Here is a 25,287-nt window from a genome sequence, read left to right on the forward strand (position 1 = left end):
GTGGCCCCGAATCCATGTGCTGGAGCCACTGACCCAGCGCCCTCAGGAGGACCCCTGAGTGGGTAGTTGGGAGCGTCTGGGACTCATGCCAGGAGAGTCCAGGGCAGTGTGGCCACAGGACTGTTGGGGGCCTGGGTGTTGGCCACCTCTCCCGGCCCTTGGAGGGGCATGGGCAGGTGGATGACATCGAGTGGCAAGGCAGAGCCTTGGCCTGGCTGGGGCACTGGGGAGGCCCAGCTCTGGCTGCAGCACACGGGCAGTCACCCCCCAGGCTCCCGGCAGCTGGTGGACAGGGGCCAACACTGGGAGGTTGACACTGGGGCTCTAGGAAGAGACCGCTGGGCCCAACACCTCTGGGCAGCTGTCCATCCCAGAGCAGGGGACTGTCCCAGGTGGGTGGGGACGTGGTTTCCCCCAGATGCTGAGGGAAGGTGTTTCTGCTCCAGGTACCCAGGCCCAGGTTAGGCAGCCTGTGGACGGACGCTGTCTGGCCCAAGCCCCTCCTTTTATAGACTGAACTTGGACTTTAAAGGGGACACATCTGCCCCAAGCCCCTCCCCAAGTGCTCTGGGAGGGCAAGCACCCGGCTGAGTTTCTGATGGGCTCTCTGTGTGCTGTTTGAATGAATGAATGACGTGGGGGATCCATGGCCAGGCTCATTTGCACACCTGCTGACACCTGTTTCTTCTATTCCTTAGAACCCATGGGGTGGGCAACTCCCCCAGGAGCCCTGCAGGCCCAAGGGGGTTGGTCGGGTGGGGCACAGACCCCGTGGGATGGGAGGGTGGGCAGCTAGACCCCCACACCAAGCGGGGTCCAGGGGGGGAGCGCATACAAGCAAGGTTGTGTCTCCCCTGCTTCTCTCTGTGCCTGCCTCAGGCCTTGGGTATCAGGCTCTGAGGATGGTCCTGGCTCTTGAAGTACTTGGAGGAGGTGGGGGAAGGGAAGGCCCAGAGGCTGGCTGGAACATGCTGGCCCCAAGCCGGTGGGGTTCCAGAATATCTCCTCCTCAGGGCTGCAGCCCCTGCCTCAGCCTGGGACCAGATGTCAGTGCCCCCAGAAGCCCCCACCCCCAGCCCTGTCTGCCCTTCCAGAGCTTCCCCGGACCACAGGAAGGCTCTGTGAGAACAGCCACATGGCTGGTTAGGGCTCACAGACCCTCTCCTGGAAGGGACCCCAGCATGGACCCCACCAACCCGCTCGCCTGCCCCTTCAGTGCAGGGCACGTGCGCCCCCTGGTGGCTGCTAGAGGCCCGAGCAGGCGCAAGGCTGCCTGGGAGTTAAGGTCAACTCTGGACGTCAGTGCCAGGCAGGCTCCGTGCGTCTCCTCATCCACTCCTGATGCTAGCCCAGCTGATGACGCCTGGTGTCACATCTGACAGCTGCTGAGGCCTGAGGGACACAGGTGGGAAAGAGGACGAGACCCCGACAACGGGTTCCAGGGCAAGAATGGGGAAGGGGCAGCCTGGGCATACACTGCATTTGTTCATTCATTCATTCATTCATTCATCCACCAGGGAGCCCTGGGGGACAAGCAGGGCGGGTGACCACATCACCGAAGGTCTGGTAGGGCAGGGCCAGGGGGCTTATTCGGTGCTGTCACTTGGCGCACATTCGTGGGTCTTCACTTCATCAGGACTGCTGAGAGCTCTAAGTCAGGACAGCGGGGCCTACCTGTGCTTTAGAGCACTGTTGAGGTGACAAGGCCGGAAGTCCAGGGAGCCGTGGTAGCCACGCTGGGGCCAGGGTGACGTCAGGCCAGGGCACAGAGGCCGAGGCAGTGCCATGGGGAGAGGAGACTGACTGAGTACAGGCGAAGGGAAGGCTGATGTGAGGGAGAGAGACGGCTCCCGGGCTTTGGTCCGAGAGAAAGACATGGATGGCAGGTCTCCTGAGGACACATGTGGTGGGTGGTGGGTGTCCTGAGGATAGACGCAATGGGTGGCGGGTCTCTCCTGAAACTGGGAAGACAGGGCTGGAGCTGGCCAGTGGGAGCCCCTGTTTGGGAGGGAGGTGCCCTCCCTCCCATGGCAGGGAGGTAGGTGCCCTCTGGTGTCAGGGTTTTACCCAGCACCTGGGGAGTGCCCAGCTCTGGTCTCAGGGCATCTGGGCACAGCCTGGGCATGGCCTCAACCTCTCCTTCCCAGACGTGGAGGCACCGTAGGGCCTGAGCCTCTGGATGCTTGGAGTGACTGTAGCAGCCTCTCTTTGGTCTCAGTGTTTACATGTGTAGAATGGGGCCAGATACCCTGATCCTCTCGGGCCTCTTGGATTCTAGTACCCAAGCATCAGCCTCATTTCTCTTCTTCGGGGGTGTCTGAGGAGCTGGAGGAGGGCCCTTTGCAGATAACATAGAACTTATGCCGAAATCTAGATCCTAAACAAAATAACCATCACTATTTCATTTTCCTTTTGTCAGCCAACGTTCTTTCAACAACTACTTGCTGGCCTTTGCTGTGCCAGAACAGCTGGGGGCGGGCCACACTGTGGCTGCTGAGCAGACGTGGCCTGATCTCAGGGACCTGCAGTTCCGGGGGAGGCAGGCGTGCCCTGCCAGAGGTGTGATGTCAGCCATGGAGGGGGGCCGTGCAAGCTGGGCCTGGCCTGGTCTGCACTGGGGCAGCACCTCTGTGGGGTGACTGCTCTGCACTCACCAAATCTGTCCATCTGGCCATGAAGCCTGTAGCTCTGGGGCCGGTATAGACCTGACCTTTGGCTTTAAGTGATTGAGAGAGAGATGAGGCATGGGTGAGGGTTTGGGCAGGTGGCACAGGCCACCTAGGGAGGCGCAGGTGAGCTGTGTGCGTGCCGAGGGGCACCACTCACTGTGCAGGGGCCCTGACTGGGCTCACTTTCCGGTGGGGCAGGGGACTGAGCTGGCCTCTGGGAAGTGACCCGAGTGTGGTAAGAAGGGATGTTGGTGAGGGCCAGGCCAGGGGGAGGGCAGGAGTCCTGGGTGGTCATCTTTGGAGAGATCTTCCAGCCATGTCCTGGGAACTCTTAGGGAGAAAAGCCACCCACCCCAGGGTGAGTCCTGGGAGGGACTAGCTTGTTGTCTCTGTTGTAGCCAGCCCAGGGGAGGCTGCATCCTGGCCTCATGTCCTAGACAAGGCAGGTCTGGCCTAGGGGCTAGGGGCTTCTGGCAGGTCAGGTGCTTAGCCGGCCAGAGGCGCAAGTATGTCCAGCCCCTGGGTTTCACACCGTGGAGGCGTGAGGGGATGGCTGGGCATCGAGCAACGTGTTAGAGCCCAACTGAGCACTCTCATCCCAGGGCACAGAGAGAGAGAGATGCACCCATGAATGTACACATGCATATACACATGTACACACATGCTCACAATATGCACACACACATACTCATTAACACTGCGTATGCATGCATGCACACACATGCATACACACATACACATATGCACACACATATACACTGTGCATATGCACACATGCATACACATATGGACATACACATATACACTGCATATGCACACATGCATGCATATGTACACACACATGCACACGTGCACGCACGTGCACAATGAATGCACACATGACACACATATGCACACACATATACACTGCATATGCACACATGTATGCATATGTTCACACACGTGCACAATGAATGCACACATGCACACACACATATGGACACACACATATACACTGCATATGCACACACACATGCATATATACACACATGCACACGTACACACATGTGCACAATGAATGCACACATGCACACACATGTGCAATACACACATGTACACTCGTGCACACATGCATGCACACCTATGCACACATACACTCATGCACACTTGCACACACATGTACACCTATTCACACACATACGCACACACATATGCACATGCACAAAGGAGATGGGCTGAGTGTGCAAGGCTCGGCCCACACCAGCTCTTCCTAAGCTTTACCTACTGCATAGGACACTCAGAAGCGGGGTGCTGGCTCCTGGCTGCAGCCCATCTGCTGAGCCCAAGAACTGAAATATCCCAGGAACTTGGCCTTGGAGGGGGAGTAGAGACCTGGACATTTTGGGAACCAAGGAATGTTCTTGGCTCCCTTCTGGGCCTTTTACATTTTGTCTTGTTTTCTGGGAAACAACTGGGAAAAAAAGCCCTGTTCCCACATTTTTGGAGGCTGATTTGTATAAACAGACTGAACCCGATAACTTTCAGAGTAAACAGAAACTCCCCATCCGAAGTCAAGAAGGCCCTTCAGCCTTGGGTGTGGCCGGGAGGCACTCGCCTGGTCTCTCTCCCTCATCCCCTTGTTTTCCTTCTGCAGCCTGCTCGTTTCTGGAGGAGGCACAGTTCCGGGGGCTGCACACATGGCGTAGGGCGGGAACGGTGCATGGTCATGGGACCCAGCTCCCGCAGGCTGGTGGCCTTGGACGAGCCTCCAGGGTCTTCATCTCTAAATGGGCAGCGGGTTACCTGGCGGCGGTCAGGTATCTGTGTGAAGGGCCTCTGAGTCCTTGGGACTCAGTGCATTTCGCCCTGATGGTGGCATTGGCCCTAGGTTGATGGCAGAAGGCAAGGGAACCTTCCCGGCCCTGCCTTGGGTGGTTCTACTCCCTTAAACATATTTAATGACAACTTCATGTCAGCTGCCCACCAGAGTCCTGCTCAGGGACCTTCAGGGTCCCTCGTGTCCAACTTTGCCTGAACTTCCCACGATGCCTGGCCCCCTTAGCTCGTGGGCCTTGGCAGAGTGGGGCGCCAGTCCCCAAAGCTCTACTCAAAGCCTGACTCTCCTTCTCCTGTCTTCTTCTGGCCCAGAGCCAGTGACAGCCTCTGTCTATCCGGACGTGCCCGCCTCCCCTTCTGAAGGCTGTCTCTTGCCGGGGTCCTTTCCTTCCTGGCTGCCAGAGACAGGGAGGATTCCGCAGGTGCTTCCCGAAAACTCACAGCTTCACTTGACCCTGGGCTACCACTGTGCCTGTCTCTGGGGTACGGAGGGGTCAAGAGCTGACCCCTGCCCTGTGGACTCTCTGGATTCTTAGACACGTGTGTGCCTGAGCATGGAGAGACCTGGGACAGGGGAGGCCAGCACACTACTCTTGCCTGCCCCTTCTCCCAGAGGGGACTGCCGGGTGACCCTGGAAATCCAGAGTGGGTGAGGCCTGTCTGAGCGTTTCTAGGCGACCCACTCTTGGTTTCCATGGTTGCCCTGGAAACCACAGATGAGGAGGGTTTGATGGGACCCAGGCTCTCCTGGCCTGGGAAGGAAGCTGTGACCCTGGGAAGATCGCATGAACGGCTCAGCCTCCTTACATGCACCTTGCTAAGGGAAGGAAGCCAGTCTGAGAAGGCCACATACTGCATGATTCCCACTCTGAGACATTCTGGAAAAAGCAGAACCATGGAGGCCACACAGAGATTCGTGGTGGCTGGGCTGGGCGGGGCGGGGGCAGGGAGAGAGGGAGGTGGAGAACAGAATGTGTCACTATTGCCCATCCATTGTAACAAATGTGGACATGATGTAGGGTGCTGGTAAGTGAGGGGGTGTGTGTATTGGGAGAGGGGGGTACATGGAGCCCTCTGTACTTTCTGCTCGATTTTTTTAAAAATTTTATTGGGGAGTACTGGGGAACAGTGTGTGTCTCCAGGGCCCGTCAGCTCCAAGTCGTTGTCCTTCAATCTAGTTGTGGAGGGCGCAGCTCAGCTCCGAGTCCACTCGCCGATTTCAGTCTTTAGTTGCAGGGGGCGCAGCCCACCATCCCATATGGGAATTGAACCAGCAACCTTGTTGTTGAGAGCTCGCACTCTAACCAACTGAGCCATCGGCCGCCCCTCCGGAGGCTCAGAGGCAGCTCATTGTCTTCAATCTAGTTGTGGAGGGAGCAGCTCACTGGTTCATGTGGGAATCCAACCAGCAAACCTGTTGTTCAGAACTTGCGCTCTAACCAACTGAGCCATCCGGCCGCCCTTCTGCCCAATTTTTCCATAAACCCAAAACTACTCTAAGAGGTAAAAATCTATTAATTCCAAATGAAACACAAGGAAACTCGCCTCACCTGACCCGTCCTCAGGGCGCCTCCGGGCTCCCAAGCTCAGGCCACCTTCCTGCTTTCCTGTGCTTCGTGGTGCTCGGTGTGTGTTCAGACCCTTTTCCTTGGTCTCCTGGGTTCGGGCTCCATGGCGTCCGTCTGTGCCTATAGTCCGCACCCCCACAAGCCTCCGTGAGGTTTTTCACTGTCATGTTACAAATGTTTGGAAGTTGATGTTTGAAGGGTGAAGCATCGAGATTCCTCCCCAGTGTCGTCCACACAAAGCCTCTGAGCACGTGGCCTGAGGGACCCTTTCTGTTGCGAGGCCAGTTACTTCACCAAACTAGGAGAAAGCCACTGGCGCACAGCCGTCTTAAGGTGACTCTCAGATTGTGCCTCCATTAGGGGTGAGTAGCTGCTGAAACCATGGGCTTTCTTCATCCGCTGGGTCCCAGGCACCGGCCCAGACAGAGTGAGATCCATTCCAGACCTTGAGATGCCAGACGCAGAGAAGTCTTCTAAGGTATCGAGTCTTAAAAGAAAATGAGAAAGGGGGTCGAAAGAGTCATGTATATTTATGACTGAGCAAATGCCAGAGTGGGAATGTATTGAGAGAGAGAAGAGGGAAAGGGATTCAGGAGACCCCATGCAAGGCTCCTCAAGAAAGAAAGGCAGCAGGTCACGCAGTTGCCAGAGCTGCCACCAGAGGGTGATGTTGGCCCAGCGCAGCTCGGTTGTGCAGACAGACTGGAAAGGTGTGTCCTCGAGACATTGTGGAGGGTCCAACCGAGAAAGCCTTGCTTTAGCTGAATTTTCTGGAGTTGGGGGAGCGGAGTTGCCCTGGGAAGCATTCTTCTTGTGCAGAGGGTCCCTGCCCCCCCATCCTGTGAGTCTTCCCTGTGAGTGAGTGATGAGGACGCCCCCATCCAACTCCCTCTGCAGTGCTGAGGCGGGGTATAGTGCAAGGGGATTGCACGGGGGTGTGCTGGGTGACCCGGGCAGGGGGGACCTCGGGGCTGCAGGAGAGAGAGAACCACCCGCAAGGTGGGCAGCCGGGCGGCTCCCCTCAGTAGAGGGATAAGTGGCAGCCGGGGCAGCACAAACTCCTCTCTAAAGAAGTGGTTTTGTCTTTCCAGTTTGAAAGGTGACACATGCCTAATAACTGTCCACTTTTCTTTTTGCTGCCATGACAAATCGCCACAAACTCAGTGCCTTAACAGCGTGCGTTCCTTCTCTCGCTGTTCTGGAGGACGCGGTGCCAACGGCGAGCTGCGGGCAGGGCCGGGTCTTTCTGGAGGGTCCTTCCCTCTTCCAGGTTCCAGAGGTGCCCACGTCCTTTGGCTCGCGGCCCATTCCTCGTGTTCAGAGCCAGCCGGGTGTGACCCTGCTGTCTTTCTTGGACACTGACTCTCTCCCATCTCTATGTCCCCACATCCCCACACCACGTGAGGTCCTGTGATTACACTGGACACTCTCCCGATTGTAAGTAAGGTCAGCTGATCTGCAACCTTAATTCCAGTTGACCGTGTAGTGTGACCTGGTCACAAGGATTAGGATGTGGCCATCTCTGGGGGCCATTAATCTACCTGCCACAGTAACTAAATATGGGAAAACAGAAGAAAGGATTGCAGCCTTGCCACCCAAACCCAGCAGGACTTCAGGCTGCATGGGACGGGCTCATGCGTGACCAGCCCCGCTGCGATGGAAGGCGACAGGAAGCCTGATCTGTGAGCCTGGGTCGGAGGCTGCAGGCCTCTTTTCTTTACGGGGATTTCTCCCACCTCTGCTTGCTCCAGCTCTGGGAGGAGGTAACTGCAAATCTAATTCCATCCAGCAAACAGTTTTGGATCTGCCAGTTACCACGGCAACCTCATGAAAAGTGTGTGACGTTTTCTACCCCAAGGAGCTTATGGGGGTCTCTCTGGATTGAGGTGAAGGAGTTCAACCTGGAAACTAGCCAGTTGGCTTCCCAGCGAGCTCCAGGCTATCCGCCGGCCCCCGGCCTCACTCGCTATCTTGGGAATTCCTGGTGATGCAAGGGGCAGAGCATGAATTCATGGGATGGCCCATCAGCACAGTGCAAACCACGCAGAGCCCAGGTCGCAGAGGGCCTCTCCCTCCGTGACAGCCTGAGCCCACCTGAAGTGGGCCCCACTGGCCGCAGACCCTGCTCTGGTCGGTTTGGGGCCCCCTGGGATCCTGTTATTCTGGAGGGGAGTCATGGTGGGCTCTCAGGGCCTCAGCCGCCCAAAGCCAAGCCCCCTTCCCTGGGCAATGGTGGGACAGCTCTTTGAGTTGGGGCCTGTTTCAGGCAATTTTCACTTTGTGGATATTGAGAAGGGTGCTGGCATACCTTCCATGGTAAGTGCTTCCTCAGCCTGGGGCAGGGGGAGTCTGCGTCTGGCGGCCAGCCCTGGTCCCTGCCCCACCTGGCAGGCACTTCCTGGGAGCCAGCAAGCTCAGTATTGGCCCGAGGCCCTGAGAGCTTCTGGAACAAGCCGAGACAGGTGCCTGGCTTGGCGGCGCTGTGCAGGGAGCTCACGGGTGGAGAGGGCTCTGTTGGGCCCTGTGGGGTCTCAGCCTTTCCCTAACATACCACGCAGCCAGGGAGAGTGACCGGGGGTCTGGGTTCCGGCTGTGAGGGCCTGTGTCCCAGGCTGGGCCCTGGGCTCTGCTGCTTGGGGCTTTCATCTCTGACCCACATGGAATTAAATACCCATAGCTCAGTGCTCCCCAAGGGAGACGCGTGGATCCCTCACCATGTGTATCCCTCTCCTTGTTTTAGAAATAAGGAAAGTGAAATCAGGAGGGGTTCTACCATGGGCTATGTTTGCCTAGCCACCGAGAGGCCAAGCGGCTAGGACCCGTGCCCGTGGGACCCCAGCAGAGCGGAGGGGAGGTGTCTGGGGGAGGCCTCCTTCGGCCTGGTGGCCTCTGAGCACTGGCTTGGTGGGACGTGCCCTGTAGGTGTGCCCAGGAAAGCCGGTCCCTGGAGAAGGGGCTATGTCCCTAGAGCTGAGGATGGGGTACGGGCCCTGCCCACATCTGGGGTCAGCTTAGGGACACTGACTTTGGACTTCTGGTCTCCAGAACTGTAAGCGGATTGATTTCTGTTGCGTAAGTCCCAGGTTTGTGGTACTTTGTCACAGCAGTCTCAGGGCACTATCCCACCGCCTCTCATGGGGGCACCCCTGAGGCCCCTTGACTGACTGCAGGTAAATTTCCTGCTCCCCTGGGTCAAAGCCAAGGTCCCTACTGCAGCTCTGCCCCACCTGGCTAGGACCCAGGGACCTCAACCTCGCCTGCCCTGGGCCCTCTGCCTCCTCCTCAGCCTACCTGGCCTTCCCTGATGTCCCTGCCTTCCCAGCCTGGTCACCTTGGAACCACCTTCTCTCACACTGGCTGATCTACCTGTGATGCTCCCAGCCAGGAATCTCTTGTATTTCTTTGTGTGCCCCCCGTGGCATCTGCCCCCCAGGACTGGCTCAGAGCCCTCACAAGGGCCTCGTCCTGCCTGTTGGGACTGGAACCCCTGCCCACAACATGCAGTAGGGTACGCAGAAGGGGGGGTGACGAGGGTGGGGCTGGGCAGGCTCCTGAGGCGGGCCCGAGCCTGTTCTGGCCAGGACGCCGAGCAGGCACGTCGGTCTGCAGCGCGCGCTTGCCCAGGGGCCCCAGGTGTCCTGCTGCCCCCGAGGGAAGGAGGGGCTGCTGGGCTCTGGGGTGGAACATTCCTGGGGAGATAGATGCAGCCTGCTCAGGGAAGGGGCTCCCCACATCAGTGCTGGCTGCCATGCTGGTCGTGGGGTTGCTCCCGGCACCCCTCTTCCCAGACATTCGACCTTCTGTCCTTCAGTGAGGCACAGCGTGGTGAGGGGCTGCCCTCCCCTCCCTGGAAGGACCCTTTCCAGGCCCCTCGAAGCTCAGGGCCCTTTGTGAAGTCCCAACAAGAGACAGCTCCTGCTCTGTCTTCAGAGCCCCTGCAGCCCACCTGGAGCCAGCTGCGTCCATCAGCCTTCCCGCTGAGATCCAGGGCCAGCCCTGGCCTGCCTGGTGACACCTGGCTACAGGAAGGGAGCATTCTTGACCTCAGCAGGCAGGGCCTCGTAAATCCTGGCTCCCCACAGGTAGCCCTCAACCTGGAGGGTAGGCGGGGTGAAGGTGACTGTCTCCACAGGTCCAGTAAGCCAAGGCCCGGCCACTCACCTGCCCTGGCACCTGTTTTCAGTTTTGGGTAGATGCCCACAAGGGGGAACCGCTGGGTCACATGGTGGCCCTGTGTTTAACTGGCTGAGGGAGCTATAACTTTCTGCTGGTGGTGAAGTCTTCCTGGAGTGGAGAGGGCCATCCTTCCCCTCGCCACCCTTCAAGCTGGCCTCTGCTTTGTGTGGCTTCTGCCACCACCTCCCTTTGGGGATGGCAGGGGTCCCTGAGGAGGGGGAGACGCAGGGCCAGACTTGGCACATCTGCGTCTGTACCGGAGGCTCCTGGGGCCTGGCTTGGGAGCCAGAGGCAATTCTGTGCCCACAGAAAATGGGGACAGTGCCCCCACCCCTGGGAGGAAGCCCACCCTCCTTGGATGGATCCTGGAATCCTTCCCCAGATGGCCTCAGCCTGCGGTGTGGATTCCAGCCCAGGCCTGGCTGCTGGGTGCCCGTGGTCCCCTCCCCCGAGGCTGACCAGGGAGGGGTCATTGCTGGACTTGTCCTCAGCAGGGCTGCTGACTGCCCTGGGCTATCCACAGAATCCTGGCTGCCCCCCAGCCCTGGGTTGGTACCCCCTACTCCCCAGTCTGAAAGAACGGGCTGTTTATTTGGTTCTTGAATAGGTAACGTCCTTCCCTCGGTGATCCTTCCTGAAATGTCCCATTTCACAGGGTTTAGAGTGGGGGTTAGCGTCCCTCCCACTCTTCCCCCAGGCACCCAGGGGCCCCCACAGCACCCAGGCTTGCAATTCATTCACCAGACACCTGGAGGCCTGCAACGTGGGGTTTTGTGCTCATTATTGGAGTTACAGCAAAAGGGCAAAAAAATAAGAATCTCCCCTCCAGGCTACGGGAGTGGCATATACAGTTGTCACTTGTCATAGGTGCTGTGGAATGACAGGATGGCCTCAAGAGGGGGCGTGCTGGTGAGGGCTTAAACAGGTGATTAGATGCCCCCCACTGAGCAGGTGACTTTGAACCTGAAGTGCAGTGTCTGGGCCCTTCCTCCCTTGTGGTCCCCTCCATCCTCATGCTGCCCATCGCCTAGGGTGGTGGGGTCCTTATGTCTGTATCCCCAGCCCCCAGCTGTGTATACAGCAGGTGCTCAGCAGAGGGGAGCCTGCTGAATCCGCCATGTTCCTCCCTGGCCCTGGTCAGGGTCACCTTCTCAGTCTGGCTGCCACTGCCTGGGGAGGGACGGCCATCCTACCTCCTCTGCTTCTCTCCTGGAGACCCCTAAGTGTGGTGTTCATTCAGACTAGTGGGGCCAGTACCCGTGCTGAGGGTGGCCCAATGCAGCTGGTGGACACAGGTGCTAAGCAGCTCATCCAATGCAGGACCATAAGGGTCTCAGGCCTGCCGGGGTGTGGAGGGGGCTGGCCTTGGTGCCGTGCCACCTCTCACCATGGCATCCAGTAGGGCAGGGTTGTATGCTGTGAAACTGACCTACCGTGGTGGTGATGCCCGGCGTTCACGTGGCAGACAGCCACCCGCACCTACGCAGCTGGGACCGTGCCATGACAGCAGCTGTGAGAGACCGCGCTTGGTCTGGCGGCCTGCCCCCCCAGCTGCCCGGCCGAGTAGCATGAATGCCAGGGCAGGCCCAGCAGCTTCTGGCCGTGCCTCACACCTGGCCGCTCCTGGCCCATGGGCGTTGGTGCTGTCTCCCCAGGCTGGACGTGGCAGGGAAACCCTGGGCACCCCCGCTCCGACCCTTGGGCTGGACTGGCCTGACCTCTGCCTGGCCATGCATAATTCTCTAGGAATTCCCAGAAAATTCCCGAGGTTAATCTCGGCAGGCTTGGGCCGACAGTTGCATTCCAGCAGTCCCAAGGCAGTTCCGGCCACAGCTGTTTCTGTGGGACCCTGGCCACCCCTGCAGCCTAAGCCTGGCTCGGGGTCTTCTGGGGACCCTCCCGGAAAAGTGCAGAGGCGAACGCTGAAGCTGTTAGGGGCCTTGGACTTGGGTCTGAGAACACCAGCGCGGGCCTGTCGGCACCGAGCGTCCCCTCGAGGGCGGCTCCCGTGTGCAGCCAGGACAGGCCTGACTCTTCCAGGGGCTACACTCCGTGGGCTGTGTTGGCACCTGGCCATCCATGGCCTGCGACACAGTGGGGTCCCCGCTGTTTCTGCACCTGCCTCCAGGCCACATTCCCCATGAAACCAGCGAGTTGTGCCTTTGGCCTTGAGAGGCTGGAAGGGTAGGAGGCAGAGCCCCTCTCGGACATGGGGTGGGCAGCTCGGTCGGGGCTGGAGGTGGGTGGAGGCGCCTGGTCCCAGTGTCACCACACACATGTACGAGGCGTCCTGGGAAACAAGGCAGGTCGCCTGCCCCTTCTTGTTGGCAGCCTTAGTCCCACAGGCCCCCGGCAGGCTGGGGTCAGGTGTGGTGGGGGACGGTGATGCACCCAGCCCTGGGTGGAAGTCCTGTGACCCCCGGGGCCAGATGCCCAACCCCAGGGGAAGTGCCCACGTCCCCAGGCCACGAGCAGGACACAGGGCAGGAGCTGGTGTTCAGAGTCTCCCCACCTGTTCCGCTCTACACCGGAGCCCAGTGCCCCAAGTCCGGGGGGCAGCTGTGGCCGTGACCGTGGGGGCCTCCTAGCATCAAATCTGGGGGAAGCCTGGTGTCCCTGGCAAAGTGAGAGTTGGACCAGAACACACACAGAGGCTGTTCTCGTGCCCTCACAAAAGCAGGCGTGGCTTCTTTCTGGGGAGCAGGGCCCACTCCTGTGCCGAGCTGTATGTGCCTTCCCGCCAACCAAGTTGCACTGGAATGCCACAGGGTGGCCGCTTGTCCTGGGTGTGTGGAGGGACGCAGCGGCAGGGTGTGTTTGCTGCTGCTGGCCTCACAGTGGGGTTCCCCTCTTGTGGGGCCTGTCTGAAGGGGGGAGGCTCGCCCATCTCTGCCGGCCCAAGCCCTCTTGTGGCGAGGGGGCCTGAGTCTCACTGGTGCGAGGCCTTGGGGTGGCCATGGGTGGCCAGGGAGGTCCCCGTGTGACGCTCACCTGCTTCTCCTCCTCGCAGACGTGAATGAGTGTGCTGCTGGCAACGGGGGCTGCGAGGGTCTGTGCTGCAACACCGTCGGGGGCTTCTACTGCCGCTGCCCGCCCGGCCGCCAGCTGCGGGGAGACGGCAAGACCTGCGGAGGTAGGCCCCGGGCCCTCTCCCCACTGCCTGCCACTGCCACCACCCCGTCGTGGCCTCCCTGCCTGGCTGGTCCTGGGGCTGCCTCCTCCCACCCCTGGTGTTGCTCCGAGGGGGCCACTTGGAGTCCTGGGTGGTGCCCAGTCCTCGGGTCTTCCCTGCCTCATCCACTCCCCATGCTTTTAGGGGTCCATGTATCTCTCCTGAAATGAGCCTGGGGGGACTCAAAGAACCTGATGTGGGTAGGGGGAGCCTGGGAGGCAGTGCATGGGGAGGCCCTGCATGTGGACCCACAGGTGCCGCTGGAGAGCGTGTGAGGGCGGCCAGCCTCGCTGAGCACAGGCAGCAGGTCCCCATGAGGGAGGGAGGCAGGCCATGTGCTGGGTGGGCACAGGGGCACGGGGGGGCACCCTGCCCTGACATGGGCTGCCTGAGGCCTGGGCAAGGGGCAGGAGACGGGGAGGCCGAGGCAGGGCCTGTGCCGTTCATCCATCGCCCGCTCACAGCCCTTTGTCTGCTGTGGCCCCCACCTGGCACCTGAGCCCAGGGCCGGGTTTGGGCAGCTGGGCCCTCCCGAGAGTGTGTAGGGCATTCAGACAGCGGGCAAGTGCTTTCCCTGGGCCGTGTCAGACCCTCGCTGTGTCCCCCAGCTCTCAGAAGTTCCTTTCCTGAAAAGAAAAAACTGTCTCCAGCTGTGGGGACAGCAGCTATGAGCCATCTGTCAGAGGTCAGGCCGGGGGCTGGGGGTCTGTCTGGCCGAGAGGTTCTGCAAACACTGTTGGGGTCCCTTGGTTTGTGTGTTCATGTGTCCTTGGTTGGCAGAAGCCAGGGGGGCATGTGTAGCAGAGGGGTTGTTACCCATTATTCACGCCCCAGAACACGGGGACCCTGTGCTTCTCTGGTGGGGGGTACACAGGAGCCAGGACTCAGTGAGGAGGGAGACACCTCCCCATCACCGCTCTCCCCCTCACATCCTGACTTTAGTCTTGATTTCCCCTCCTGTGAAATGGGCCCCATTGTGATGGCAGAACCCGCCGAGGCCTGCACCTTGACCCCAGGACATGCCAAGTGCAGGGGTTTGGGGGAAGGAAGGAGTACCCCACCCCAGGCCCCGGGTTAGGAGGGGCGGCCCAGCTGCCATCTCACATTCCTGACAATGCCCCCACAGTGGGGTGACTGCGTTGGTGTAGGGAATGAATCAAGGGGCCTAGCGGTGCCAGGCCCAGGGCCGGCTCCCATGGGTGTCCGCTGCCCCTCACCCACCCCCAGCCTCTGGGCCCAGGGTGCCCACATGTACAACAGCACAGCCGTGACACAGAGGAGCCCCCTCCACAGAGGTGCCCCCTCCACGGAGGTGTTCCTGGGCTCCGACGCACTGAAGACAATCTCGGACGCCCCTGGTGCATGCCCCATCTGCTGTGGGCACACTGCCTGACCTTGTGGGCCTGGCCCCTCTGGGCCTTTTCTTCTGCGTCCGGGGTTTCTGCTGTGAGGGGCTCCCCAGCCCAGTGGCCTCCCATATGGGGCTGGGCTTTGGGTTTCCCATCCTCTGCCCCTTCCTTTCCTCGGCCCTCAGAGCCCGCTCAGAGCCTGCGGGGTATGCAAGCCCCCCCTTTGTCGGTGCCTGGGACCCCTGGCTCTCCCACAGAGGCTTGTGCCAGGCCCTGGAGGGCGTGCTGGGGCCGCCCCAGAGGGAGTCTTCTGACTTGAGCTGATGGCCCAGCGGCCGGGCACAGCCAGCGGTGCGTCTGCAGGTCCTGCAGTGTAAGTCCACGACTCGGACACCAGCAGAGGGTCCGCAAGCCAGCCTCGCTGCATCCCTTAGGCGCTGGAATCCCTTAAACCAGAGGACCCCAGAGCACAGGCACGGTGATTGCCATCTCGCAGAGTTGGCGGAAGGCAGCGGTGTGGACCAGATGGCCAGGGAGGGAGCAGACAGGAGGAATTGGCCTCAGACCTGCATCCCTCTGTCTTTCCCACCCCGGCCCTTCCCGGCCTCGGCCCCTGGGAGCTGGCTGACCTCAGCTCTGCATGTTTGGGATGGCTGGGGCTCCGAGTCACCGCATGGCCGAGAGGGCTCTGCACAGAGCCAAGCGCCTGCTGTGTTTTCTCTGTCCCCCTGCCAGTCCAGCCCCCCTGAAACTGCAGTTCTGGTGAGTGAGTGGGGCTTGCAGTCGGGCGCTGGCTGACTATGAGGACAGGAAATCAGGATTTACCGCCGGGCAGTGGTGGCTCTGGTCGCTCACACAGTGGGGAGGGCGTGGAGGGCGGGGTGCCCAGGTGCTGTGGGGTGAGCCCAGACCCACTGGAGTGCTGAGTCGTGCTGTGAGGCCTGAGCACTGGCCGCGGGGCCTGGCCAGAGGGCGCCTTGGCCGTTGCTCTGGGAGCGTCGCCAGGCCAGTGTGTGTGTCATGTTCTGGGAGACCATCCTGGAGCAGCACCGTGTGCTCTGCTCTGCCGGGCGGGAGGCCGGAGGCAGGGAGTGCGTGCGTCTCCCAGGCCAGGCTGCATGCCTGCTGCTTCCCAGTGGGGCATGGCCTCCGACAGATGCCCCCCGTCCCGCAGCCCCTGGGCAGGTGGGCACAGATCTGTGGTTCATGGAGGGGGCAGGCCCTGTGGAGAAACGTGGGCTCTGCCGGCTGGAATGCTCTTCCTGGCTGCCCAGCTTTCTGTGTCAACCCCTCTGGGAAAGCCACTCCATGGCCAGACTGGTGTCAGTGAGCCCCTTGGATGAGTAACTCCAACCTCAGTCTCTTCATCTGCCTTCCCACGCCGGGGTGGAAGTCTACCCAAGACCTCGCTGACCCCCCTCCTTCCATGAACTAAGGAGGGGCCTGGGAAAAGGGGTTGTGCAGGGAGCAGGCTTTCCCCGGGTGAAGTCCTCTCAGCACAAGGTGCAAACAGCCCGCTCTTTCCTGGGGGGCTCGGTGTACTCCCCACTGCTATTTGGCTGCAGGGGTGTGGAGGGCCGAGATGCTGTTGTCATTGGGGTGCCTGTGAGAAGCCTGTGCAGGTTTGAGGCCCCTGTAAGCCTGGCTCTGATACCTGTGCTGAGCAGGTGGACCTGAAGTCACCCTTCTCAGGAGCGATGGGGACCCTGCTCCAAGGCCCCTGTGCTCAGGATGTCACAGGCCCAGAGGAGCCCCTCGCTGCAGGCTGCGCCCACCCCCGCCCTCCGCAACTGTCGTAGGCTCGTCTTGTCTCCATCTGGGTAAGCAGCCGGGAGACTGGTCCCCGACAAGTGCTCCTCTCACACCCACTTGGCCTGCAAGGTCTGGCTGAAAGAAGGAGCTGCCAGGGCCGCACCGTCCCTGGGGAGACGCAAGAATGTGGGAAGTGACAAGCCTTGACCCCGACGCCTCCAGGGCTCCGGCTGGGTTCTGAGGACCATGGGCTGACCCAGGCCAGCTGTGCTGTCCTGTCGTGCTGGGGTGACAGGGAGGGGGCAAGGGGAGCTGCTAGGGGCCCTCGTTGTGGTGGCCAGGGCGGGGCTAGGAGGCCCTCTTCTCTGGCCTGCTGGCTTTTTGGGAGTTAAAGGGGCTTCTTGCTCATTGTCCTCTGCGCAGCTGGCAGTGTCTGGCACACAGTGGGCGACCTGCCATTACAGACTCAGAGACCGAAGCGGGAGAGGTGACCCGGCAGGCTTATTGGGCACCTATGGGCCATGGAGCCCAGCGTGAACTCAGGCCTTCCAGAGGCAAAGCCCCTGCCTGTTCCCATAGGGCAGGAATCGGCGCCTTCCTGGGTTAGACCCTCTGGCTGGCTGTCCTTCATGGTCCTTCCAGGCAGGATGGCAACGTTTCTGATGAGGCATCTGTGGCCGGGGCCTCCCCCATCAGAGGTGCTGAGAGTGAAAAGCTTTCATTTCCCAGCTCTGGCTACTTCATTCCTCTAGTGAGCAGATTCTGGCAGGTGCACTCTTGGTTTAGGCCAAGGCAGGAACAATAATAGCCTTCAATGTCAATAGTCAGAGCCAACTGGGGACAGAAAGATGAGAGGCCTGCCTCACAGGCCTGCCCTGAACCCCCCAAAGCCCAGGACACTGGGCAGTGTCCCAGGAGGAGACCCCCAGATGTGCAGCCTGCCCGTGTCCACGTGGCGACACTCAGCGCCCATGGCCGGCTGCAGGACCTGGAGGTTTAGGCAGAGGTTGGGGGGAAGAGCCAGGCTCGAACCTGCAAAGCTGGATTTGTACCCCCGAGCTAGTACAGGTGTGACCAGGCCTGTGTGACCCTCGGAGGCCATGCCCTCAGAGTCGGGGCACAGTGAGAGGAAGCACACACCCTAATGGTGAGCCCCAACACGCTGGGACCCAGCAGCTGCCATGGGAGGACAGGCCCCTGCTCACAGAAGACGGGCTGAGGAGGCCACAGCAGACCAGTCAGGCCAGATCTGGCCCCCGCCCTGGAAGCTTCCCCCACGGGGCCTGGGGCCTCCCAGGCTGGGGAAGCAGAGGCTCCAGGCCCCACTTTCACCCTGGAATCCTGGCGGTCCAGCGGCTGCGTTGCGGGGCTGGGTGGTTCAGGGTGATGGTGACGGAGTTTGCAGGGGTCCCTGGCGTGCCTCAGGAAGGCGAGTTGCTGTCTCTGTGTGGCCTTGAGGTGGGACGGTGTGTGAAGGCCCCGTCAGGCAGGACGGGCCCCTCGCAGGCCTCTGCCCAGCCTCTCCACCCGGCTTGGCCGCGTGGGCTCTTCCCCCACTTTCCCTGTCCATCCGTCGTCCGTCGTCTGTTGCTGAGGGGCTCCCTTCCCCTTGTATTTCTGATCGTCCCCTTTCCGCCTCCTAACTGGATTCTCCTGCTGCCTGTGGCTCTTGGCTGCCTCTTATCTCTGTCCCTCCGTCTGTAACGGCTGCACCTTTCCCGCCGTGCCCTTGTGACTGCATCTCCTTTCCAGGCACCCCTGAGAAGTGGATCTGGGCTGGGTCTCCACCTCCATCCTCTTACCACCCCCTGCTCCCACCGGGCGCTGGGCTGCTAGGCTCCTGACCCCGCCCAGCCCTCAGCCAAACCCCAGAGTTTGGTTGTCAAGTCCTCATTGCTTCCAGCTCACTGGGGTCTGGCCAGAGCAGCTCTGGGGGTGGGGGCGGCACCTGCACCAGAACGCTGGTGAGAAAGCACCTTCCTCCTGGTGAGGAAACAAGGGGGAATCTTAGGTTAAAGGGGAGGGTGGGACACTCGGCGTGGACCGATGGCCAGGTCCTGTCAGAGCTGGGAAGGCCTGTGGGTTTAGAAGTTGCCTGTCTACATTTTATGTGGATGGCGGCCGTCCCCGAGCTCAGTCTATGCAGCAGGTGGCATTGATGCAAGCCCTGCCAGCTTTAGGCTTGGGCACCTTGGAAGGCAGTGTTGGCTGGCCCTGGGCACCTGGCCAGAGCTGGCTGCCACTCCTGTGACCCCAGTGTCCCGCGATCAGGTCCAGCCTTCAAGTGGAAGGAAGGCAGCAGGAGGGGTGATCGATTGGGCCCAGCAGTCTGTGTGGGATGCGGGGACCGGGCCTGGTGACATGCCTGGGCTGACCGTGTGCTGGTTCCTTCTGGCGAGTTGGGTGCCTGCTGTGGGCCAGGGCCAGGCACACGTTGCCAGCCAGACGCCCCACCTGGCGTTCGCCCCTTACCTGTCTTTCCTGCCTCTGCACCAGCAACCCTGCTCCTGCCCCAGATGTCCTGCGACAAGCCAGTCTTTGCATCCTTCCCCGTCCTTCTGCTTGTCCAAAGACCAGCTCAGGCCCATGTTCCCCAGGAAGCCTCTCCATCACTGGGCCTTCACCGTCTCCTCCCCGCTGAGTGCAGTGTAAGCCCTGGGGCTGTCTCTGAGCCTCTTCTGCCATCACTGCTGCCTGGCAGCTCAGATGCCCCAGTGAGAGGCTGGCCTCAGTGGCCGTGTCCGTGGTGAGGGCCATGTCCGTGGTGGCGACCGTGTCCGTGGTGGGGGCTGTGTCCATGGTGGGGGCCGTGTCCATGGTGGGGGCCGTGTCCGTGGTGGGGGCTGTGTCCATGGTGGGGACCGTGTCCGTGGTGGGGGCCGTGTCATTCCAGGGCTCAGGTTCTCCAAGGCTGAACCTGGTCTTGCCCCAGCCTTCGCATGGCTACAGGGGAAACTGGACAAAAGAGAACCACAGAGAGGGCCTCATCATGTGCGCACACGTGTGTACACATGTGCGGGAGGCCTCCAGCACAGCTCTGGGTCTGGCCTGCAGCGGGTGCCTTCCCAGGCACACCAGGCCTTGGGTTTTCTGGCACAGTGCTGGGGTCTGGATGCGTCCAAGCCGTCGTCTCCAGGGGAGAGCGCATGTGACGGAGGCTGCTCCAACTTGGGTCCTGGGGGGCACGTGTGTAAGTGGAGCGGCTCCCCCGGTTTCCGCCTGGCTCAGCCAGGGGCAGCCGCAGGCAAGAATGGCAGCTGGGCGCTAGGAAACAAGTGTGGTTTTCGTTTTCTTTCCTTTGGCTTGGGTGAGGAGCCCAGACGCATAATGGGTTTACCGTGAAGCTGACGCTGAACGGCTCAGGAGGCCAGGCCTGGCTCTCTCTGCTCCTGAAATAAACTCCGAGGCGGCGGCCCTGGGAGACGGTGGGAGGGCATTCTGGAGGTCGATCTCCTCGGTCTCCGTGGAGGCAGAATGGACCGTGTGCGAGCCCAGACTGCAAAGTGACCTCCTGCTCTGGGCTGGGCTCTGGACTTCAAGGGTGGAAACAGCCAGGCAGGGCGTTTGTTACCTGGGGACCAGAGGTGGCTAGGACAGCTTGGCTGGGTCCCCCAAGGCAGATTGAAGAGAAGCCTTCTAGCACCTTCTTGGCCCCTCTCCTTGCAGCTGGGTGGCCTGTTGGGGGCCGTCTGATCAGTGGTCTGTCCTGCAGCCCCCAGCCCCTGAAGCTCCCAAATAGCACCCACACAGCTTTCTCAGCACAACCCCCCAGCCTTAAACCAGTCACATGACCCCCTTGACTTCAGCAGAACAGAAAAGGAGTGACTGGAGGTGCCGGCGAGGCAGTCAGGGCCTGCGCTGCCCCTCCCCCAGGCCACCCCACAATCGTGGGGTCTCATTCCCGGTTCACCTGGGAGCTGGCTGGGCACAGTGCCCAGTATCTGTGGGTAGTCAGTGACTGCTGTGCTCCACTCTGCTGCTTGCTGTGCCCATGGACCTTTACCTCCAAAACCGGGGCACCGTGGCATCATGGGCAGTGCCCTCTGGGGGCTTCTCTGAGTCTCTGAGTGTCACGCCCCTCTCTCTCTTACACCCCTCACTGCCTGAAAAGGGCTGAGTTCCACGTGAAGTTGGGACCTGGGACGGGCTAGAGTCCAGATGTGTGAGTTCCTCTCTCCAGGGCCATATAGGGTGCCTGGTGCCTTGGCCTCCTCAGGTCCCCCTGGAGGGCCTGCTCACCTCGTGCCTTGACCCTGAGGAACCTGGGTGGGGTGGGGTGGTGAGCTGTAAGGCAGCCCCCGTACGCTCTGCAGGTGTCCCAAGTTCCAGGCCCAAACCACCCAGTACCTGCTCTGCATCCAGAGGCTAAGGCAAGCTTGCACAGGCAGGCACCACCTCCCTCTCAGTGGGTTAGCAGCATGTGGTCAGGTCCCCAAACCTCGAGGCAGAGTGAGGCAGTGACCATGAGAGGCCTCAAGGAGGAGAGGCTTCATGGAGGAGGTGTCTATGATCACGAGGGACAGATGACACAAGTGGCCAAGTTCTAATTCCTGGCCTGAGCTGGTCCTAGGAACACGGCCGTTCTGCCTCAAAGCTCCTGTGTCAGGGGCCTGCAGTGGCATGGGCCAGCACTAAGGGGGGCCTAGGCATTTGAGGCGTGGCATTGGGCCCTTGCCCTGGCCTGGGTCCTGGCAAAGGAGCCCGGTGGCCGCCTGGCTTGGAGAGGAAAGCTGGAGCCGGCCTGGCGGTGGGGTATGGCTTCTGCTGACACACAGACATTCCGCCGTGTTTCCGCATCGGGAAAGCATTTCCCAAACAGCTTCCAGACCCCACAGCCATGGGCCTGGATGCGCTCAGCGGCACCGAGGGGGGCAGTGGAGGGCATTCTGCATTTGGTGGGCTGCTGACTTCCACGGCCATGCCCGAGTCCTCATGCCTCATCTAGTGGGGATGAAGGACCAGAGTCATTGCATCCCAAGTCCTGAACATAACCCTCAACTGGGTGGGGAGACCCCACTGCACCCCAGAACTGTGTCTAGCCCAGAGTGGGGACACAGGTCGTTGTTGGAGGACGAGGGAATGGGTAAGTGTAGAGAGGAATGTGCCAGGTACAGGGGGGCACAGAGGTGGCAGCCGCTGGCTCTGGAGGTGAGGTTTTGCCGAGAAGGAGACCTGAGTTGCCACTCAGACGCATAGGAGCTCACTGTCCGTCAGGCAGCTGGAAGGATGGAAGCCGGGGCTCCAGAGGGCCAGGCCTCCCAGAGAAGGATGAAAGAAAGAGCCAGGATCTGAAGCCACAGCTTCCTAGAAACGCTTTGCCCAGCGTCTGGCTCAGGTGCCGAGGGCCCTTTGGCGGCCCCGCCTGGAGGAGCCCCAGCACTGGGTTCTCTGGCTGACAGTCCAAGGATGCCTTTGGTCAGGGGCAAAGGTCAGGCAGGAGAAAGCCGAGTTAGCCTTACACAGGCACACGCCCGCAGGGCCTCTGGCCCCTCCCACTCAGAACCAGGTCCCCACTGGGGCCCGCCCTCATCTTGAGGAGCCTGAAGCAGATCGGCCTGGTGAGCAAGGATTTGGGCCAGAGTCAGACCTGGCCCCCTTGGCTACCCCCGCTCTGTTCTGCATGTGCAAAGCACAGGCCCAGGGCTGCCCGCTGGGCACCCCTGCATCTGGGTTCCCTTCTGGACAGAATGAGGATTAATTACGGGCCTGTCTGTGAGGGGCAGAGAGGAGAGGTGGGGGGTGCTGGGCAGGAAAGGAGGAAGGAGGCCCCCTGCTGGCCTATCAGTGTGCAAAGGAGCCGCTCTGAGGGTGGCATGGGGGTGGGACATCACAAGGCCTGTCAGCTCCCTAGGGCTTACAGGGCAGAAAAGATGGTGTTTCCTTTGTCCAAACTTGTCAGAAGCATTTGGAAGGCCTCACTGTGCTTCAGGAGCCAGCCCCTGAAAACTCGTATCACTTTTTTATTAACTGATTTCCTTCTCGCAGGGCCCCGTGGGCAGGGTGGTGGGGGTCATACCTGGCCCCATTTCTCCTTCCCAGGTCGTGTGTATTCCATGGCTTCAGGCCTGTGGGCCCCCCAAGCTGGTCTAATCCTTCTCTCTGCCCACTATACAGATGAGGAAACTGAGGCCCAGTAGAGTCCTGGGACTTGTTCGTCCCACCCAGTTTTTCAGTGGGCCAGGACCTCTGTCTGCCACCCCCAAAGTGTGTCTTGGTCTTCCCCAGCCCTGCCTTGTGCTGGGTGCTGAGGACATGGGCCTCAAGCAGCCCACCCCCACCCCAGGAAGGCTGTGGGAATGGGTGACCCCTGCCCAGGCCAGGATGTGAGTTGGAGTTGAGGCTGATACAAAAGGGTGGTGGTAACCATGAGGTGGGACGAGAGGCCCAGAGCAGTAGTCCCAGCCAGCTTGTGGAACAGGAGGTGCTGGGGCTGGGGAGGGGGTGCTGAGAGTCCTGGGGCGATGGCTGTTGCTGGGTAGCACAGTTCTCCAGTCCCTTGACTCTTCTCAAGCCTGCCTGGCTGGCTTCCCGGATGCCATCGGGACCATGGCTGCACCCACCACAGAGCAGGGAGGTGTCTGGGGCCCAGGATACATCCCCTCTGAGATTCTGCTCTGGACACTGCCCTGGTGGCTGCAGAGGGTGGGACCCTCAAGTTTCTGTTGGCATGTGTTCGTGAGATGCACACTGGAGGGCTAGACCGTGCTGGCCCACCCCACGTGCATGGCACGCCTTCAGTGATCCAACAGAGAGCCTGTCGGCGAGATGTACGGAGGCTCCCCCGGTGACAGCCTGGAGTCCTCAGATGGGGGAGCTACTCAGAGGGAGCCTCACCCAGGAGGCCTTTGCAGGCAGGTGGGCAGGCGGGCCGTAGGCAGGCCCGTTTCTGCACTGCCGGGTGCTGGGCGGCGGGGAGCTAATGGGATGGGCTGGCCTCTGGACCACAGACAGGACTGGACAAGGTGAGACACTGCCTCGCTGCCGTGGACTGGAGGTTGCCCCTTGGACTCGGCCACAGTGATGGCCATCAGGGCCTGCATCTCAGCAGTTTCTGAGGAGGGGGACGGCCAGTGTCAGGCCAGGGCTGGCTTAGGCAGGGTATCAGGGTGAGGTATGGGGCCAGCATGGGGTTGCATGAGATGCAGGGCTGCAGGCCAAGTGCTTGTCAGGGCCTGAACACATAGGTCCCTGGATGCACAGCTGCTGTGGCCCTGACCCTGGGGAGGGCTGCTTCAGATGTAGCTGGTGCTTTGGGCGTCCCCTTGCACAACGTAGGGATTTAGGGGTCTGGGGCTGGAGGCATGAACATGGCTTCTGCAGCTGGGCACCTGGGGCTTGCTGTCCCTGCTAGCCAGTCCTCCCTTAGCTCTGGCTGTCTCCCACCTGCTGTAGGGTGCAGTGATCCCCTGCCCCCCCACCCCCCCACAGCCCTGGTCCAGTGGGTGTCATGATAGTGCCAGGTGCGGGATAGCAGGCTTGGGAGCTGCAGGCGTCTTCACCCCCAGGGTTTCCACTTTGGTGGGTTGGCCTCCAAGGGCCTTCAGCCCCCTCTCCTCCCCAAACTTGGCAGAACTAAACCCCATCAAGCTGCCTCCATGAAACCCTGGGCATTGCCAGGGTAGAGCCTTCTCTGCTTTGATTTCTTTTCCTTGTTGGTGGCTGGACACACGTTCCTCTATGCACGTGCGTCTCTATGTGCCTGTGCAGGGTTCTGTGTGTCTCGTGTTGCATATTTGCACACATGGGTCTGTATTTGTGCACGTGTGTCTGCGTGGAGGTGCCTGTATTTGTGCGCGGGTCGGTGTCCGGTGCGGGAGCGCGCGCGGAGGAATGCGCAGGGCGGGTGGGCTGCGCCCTAGGAGGGGACGAGTGCGGCGGGGCGGGGCTGAGGGCGGGCCCTCCGGCCGAGGATTTGGCCTTTACCTGCGGGGGGCGGAGGGAAAGCTGAGAACTTAAAGGCGAGGGGCGGGACGGCTGGGCCAGAGCGGCTCCCGGCGGCGCGGAGTGGAGCCGGCGGCAGCTTTTGCGCGCCCGCCAGAGCCGGTAGTGGGAGCCCGGAGCGCAGCGCGGTCGACTCGCCATGGACGTGTCCCGGCGCCGTGGAAGTCTGGCCACGTTCTGGTGCCTCGGGCTTCTGGCGGGCCTGGCGCGCGTCGCGGGCACGCATTACCGCTACCTCTGGAGGGGCTGTTATCCGTGCCACTTGGGCCAGGTCGGCTACCCCGTGAGCGCAGGTGACCAGAGGCCAGGTGGGCGCCGGCGGATTCTGCGCGGGCGGGCGGGACGGGATGCCCTGCTCCGCCTTGCCTGCCCCCTTTGTTTCCTCTTTTTAAAGTCTGCGCGGGGCGCTGACAGCGCGGGAGGCTGGAGGGAGCAGGGCGGAGGCAGTGCCCCAATGCCCTGAGTCATCTGACATTCCTATCCCCTACTGGGCTGGCTGCAGGGGCTGCTGACAGCAGGGTGTTCGCTTGACCAGAGGGAAGAAAAACGTCGCCTTGCCTCTGACGGGCCCACTGCACTGGCAGCTCTTGGGGTCAAGCCAGGTGTAGGCTCTAGACAGAGGCCCCTAGGGCCGTGGTGCAGGGCTTCCCCTTCCAGGGGCCCCAGAGCCCCTTGTGGGTTGTGTATGGATGTGGCAGGTACTTTCCTGTCTTCCTGCCCCCACCCCCAAGGTGTGTGGCCAGCCCAGTGGGCTGCAATGCCAGCTGAGAGGACCCCAGCAGCCCATGGGAAGTGGGAACAGCCTGCCCTGGGTCTGTCCTGCCTCTCCCTGCAGTTCATGTCTG

The 25,287-nt window shown here is 61.1% G+C and overlaps 1 protein-coding gene across 3 annotated transcripts in view; it reads left to right on the top strand.

The window, feature by feature from the left end:
• MEGF6 (multiple EGF like domains 6) overlaps positions 1-25,287 on the top strand; it is a 90,946-nt gene that overhangs the window by 29,733 nt on the left and 35,926 nt on the right. The window contains exon 4 of one of the 3 annotated variants that reach the window (XM_019757124.2): positions 13,239-13,361. In XM_019757124.2, the coding sequence (XP_019612683.2) occupies positions 13,239-13,361 (123 nt within the window). Of the gene's footprint in view, positions 1-13,238; positions 13,362-24,468; positions 24,751-25,287 lie in introns of those variants that run through there. The other 2 variants (XM_019757125.2, XM_019757126.2) reach the window with 2 other exon arrangements.

Source organism: Rhinolophus sinicus, linkage group LG06, assembly GCF_036562045.2.
Source record: "Rhinolophus sinicus isolate RSC01 linkage group LG06, ASM3656204v1, whole genome shotgun sequence".
Lineage (NCBI taxonomy): Eukaryota > Metazoa > Chordata > Mammalia > Chiroptera > Rhinolophidae > Rhinolophus > Rhinolophus sinicus.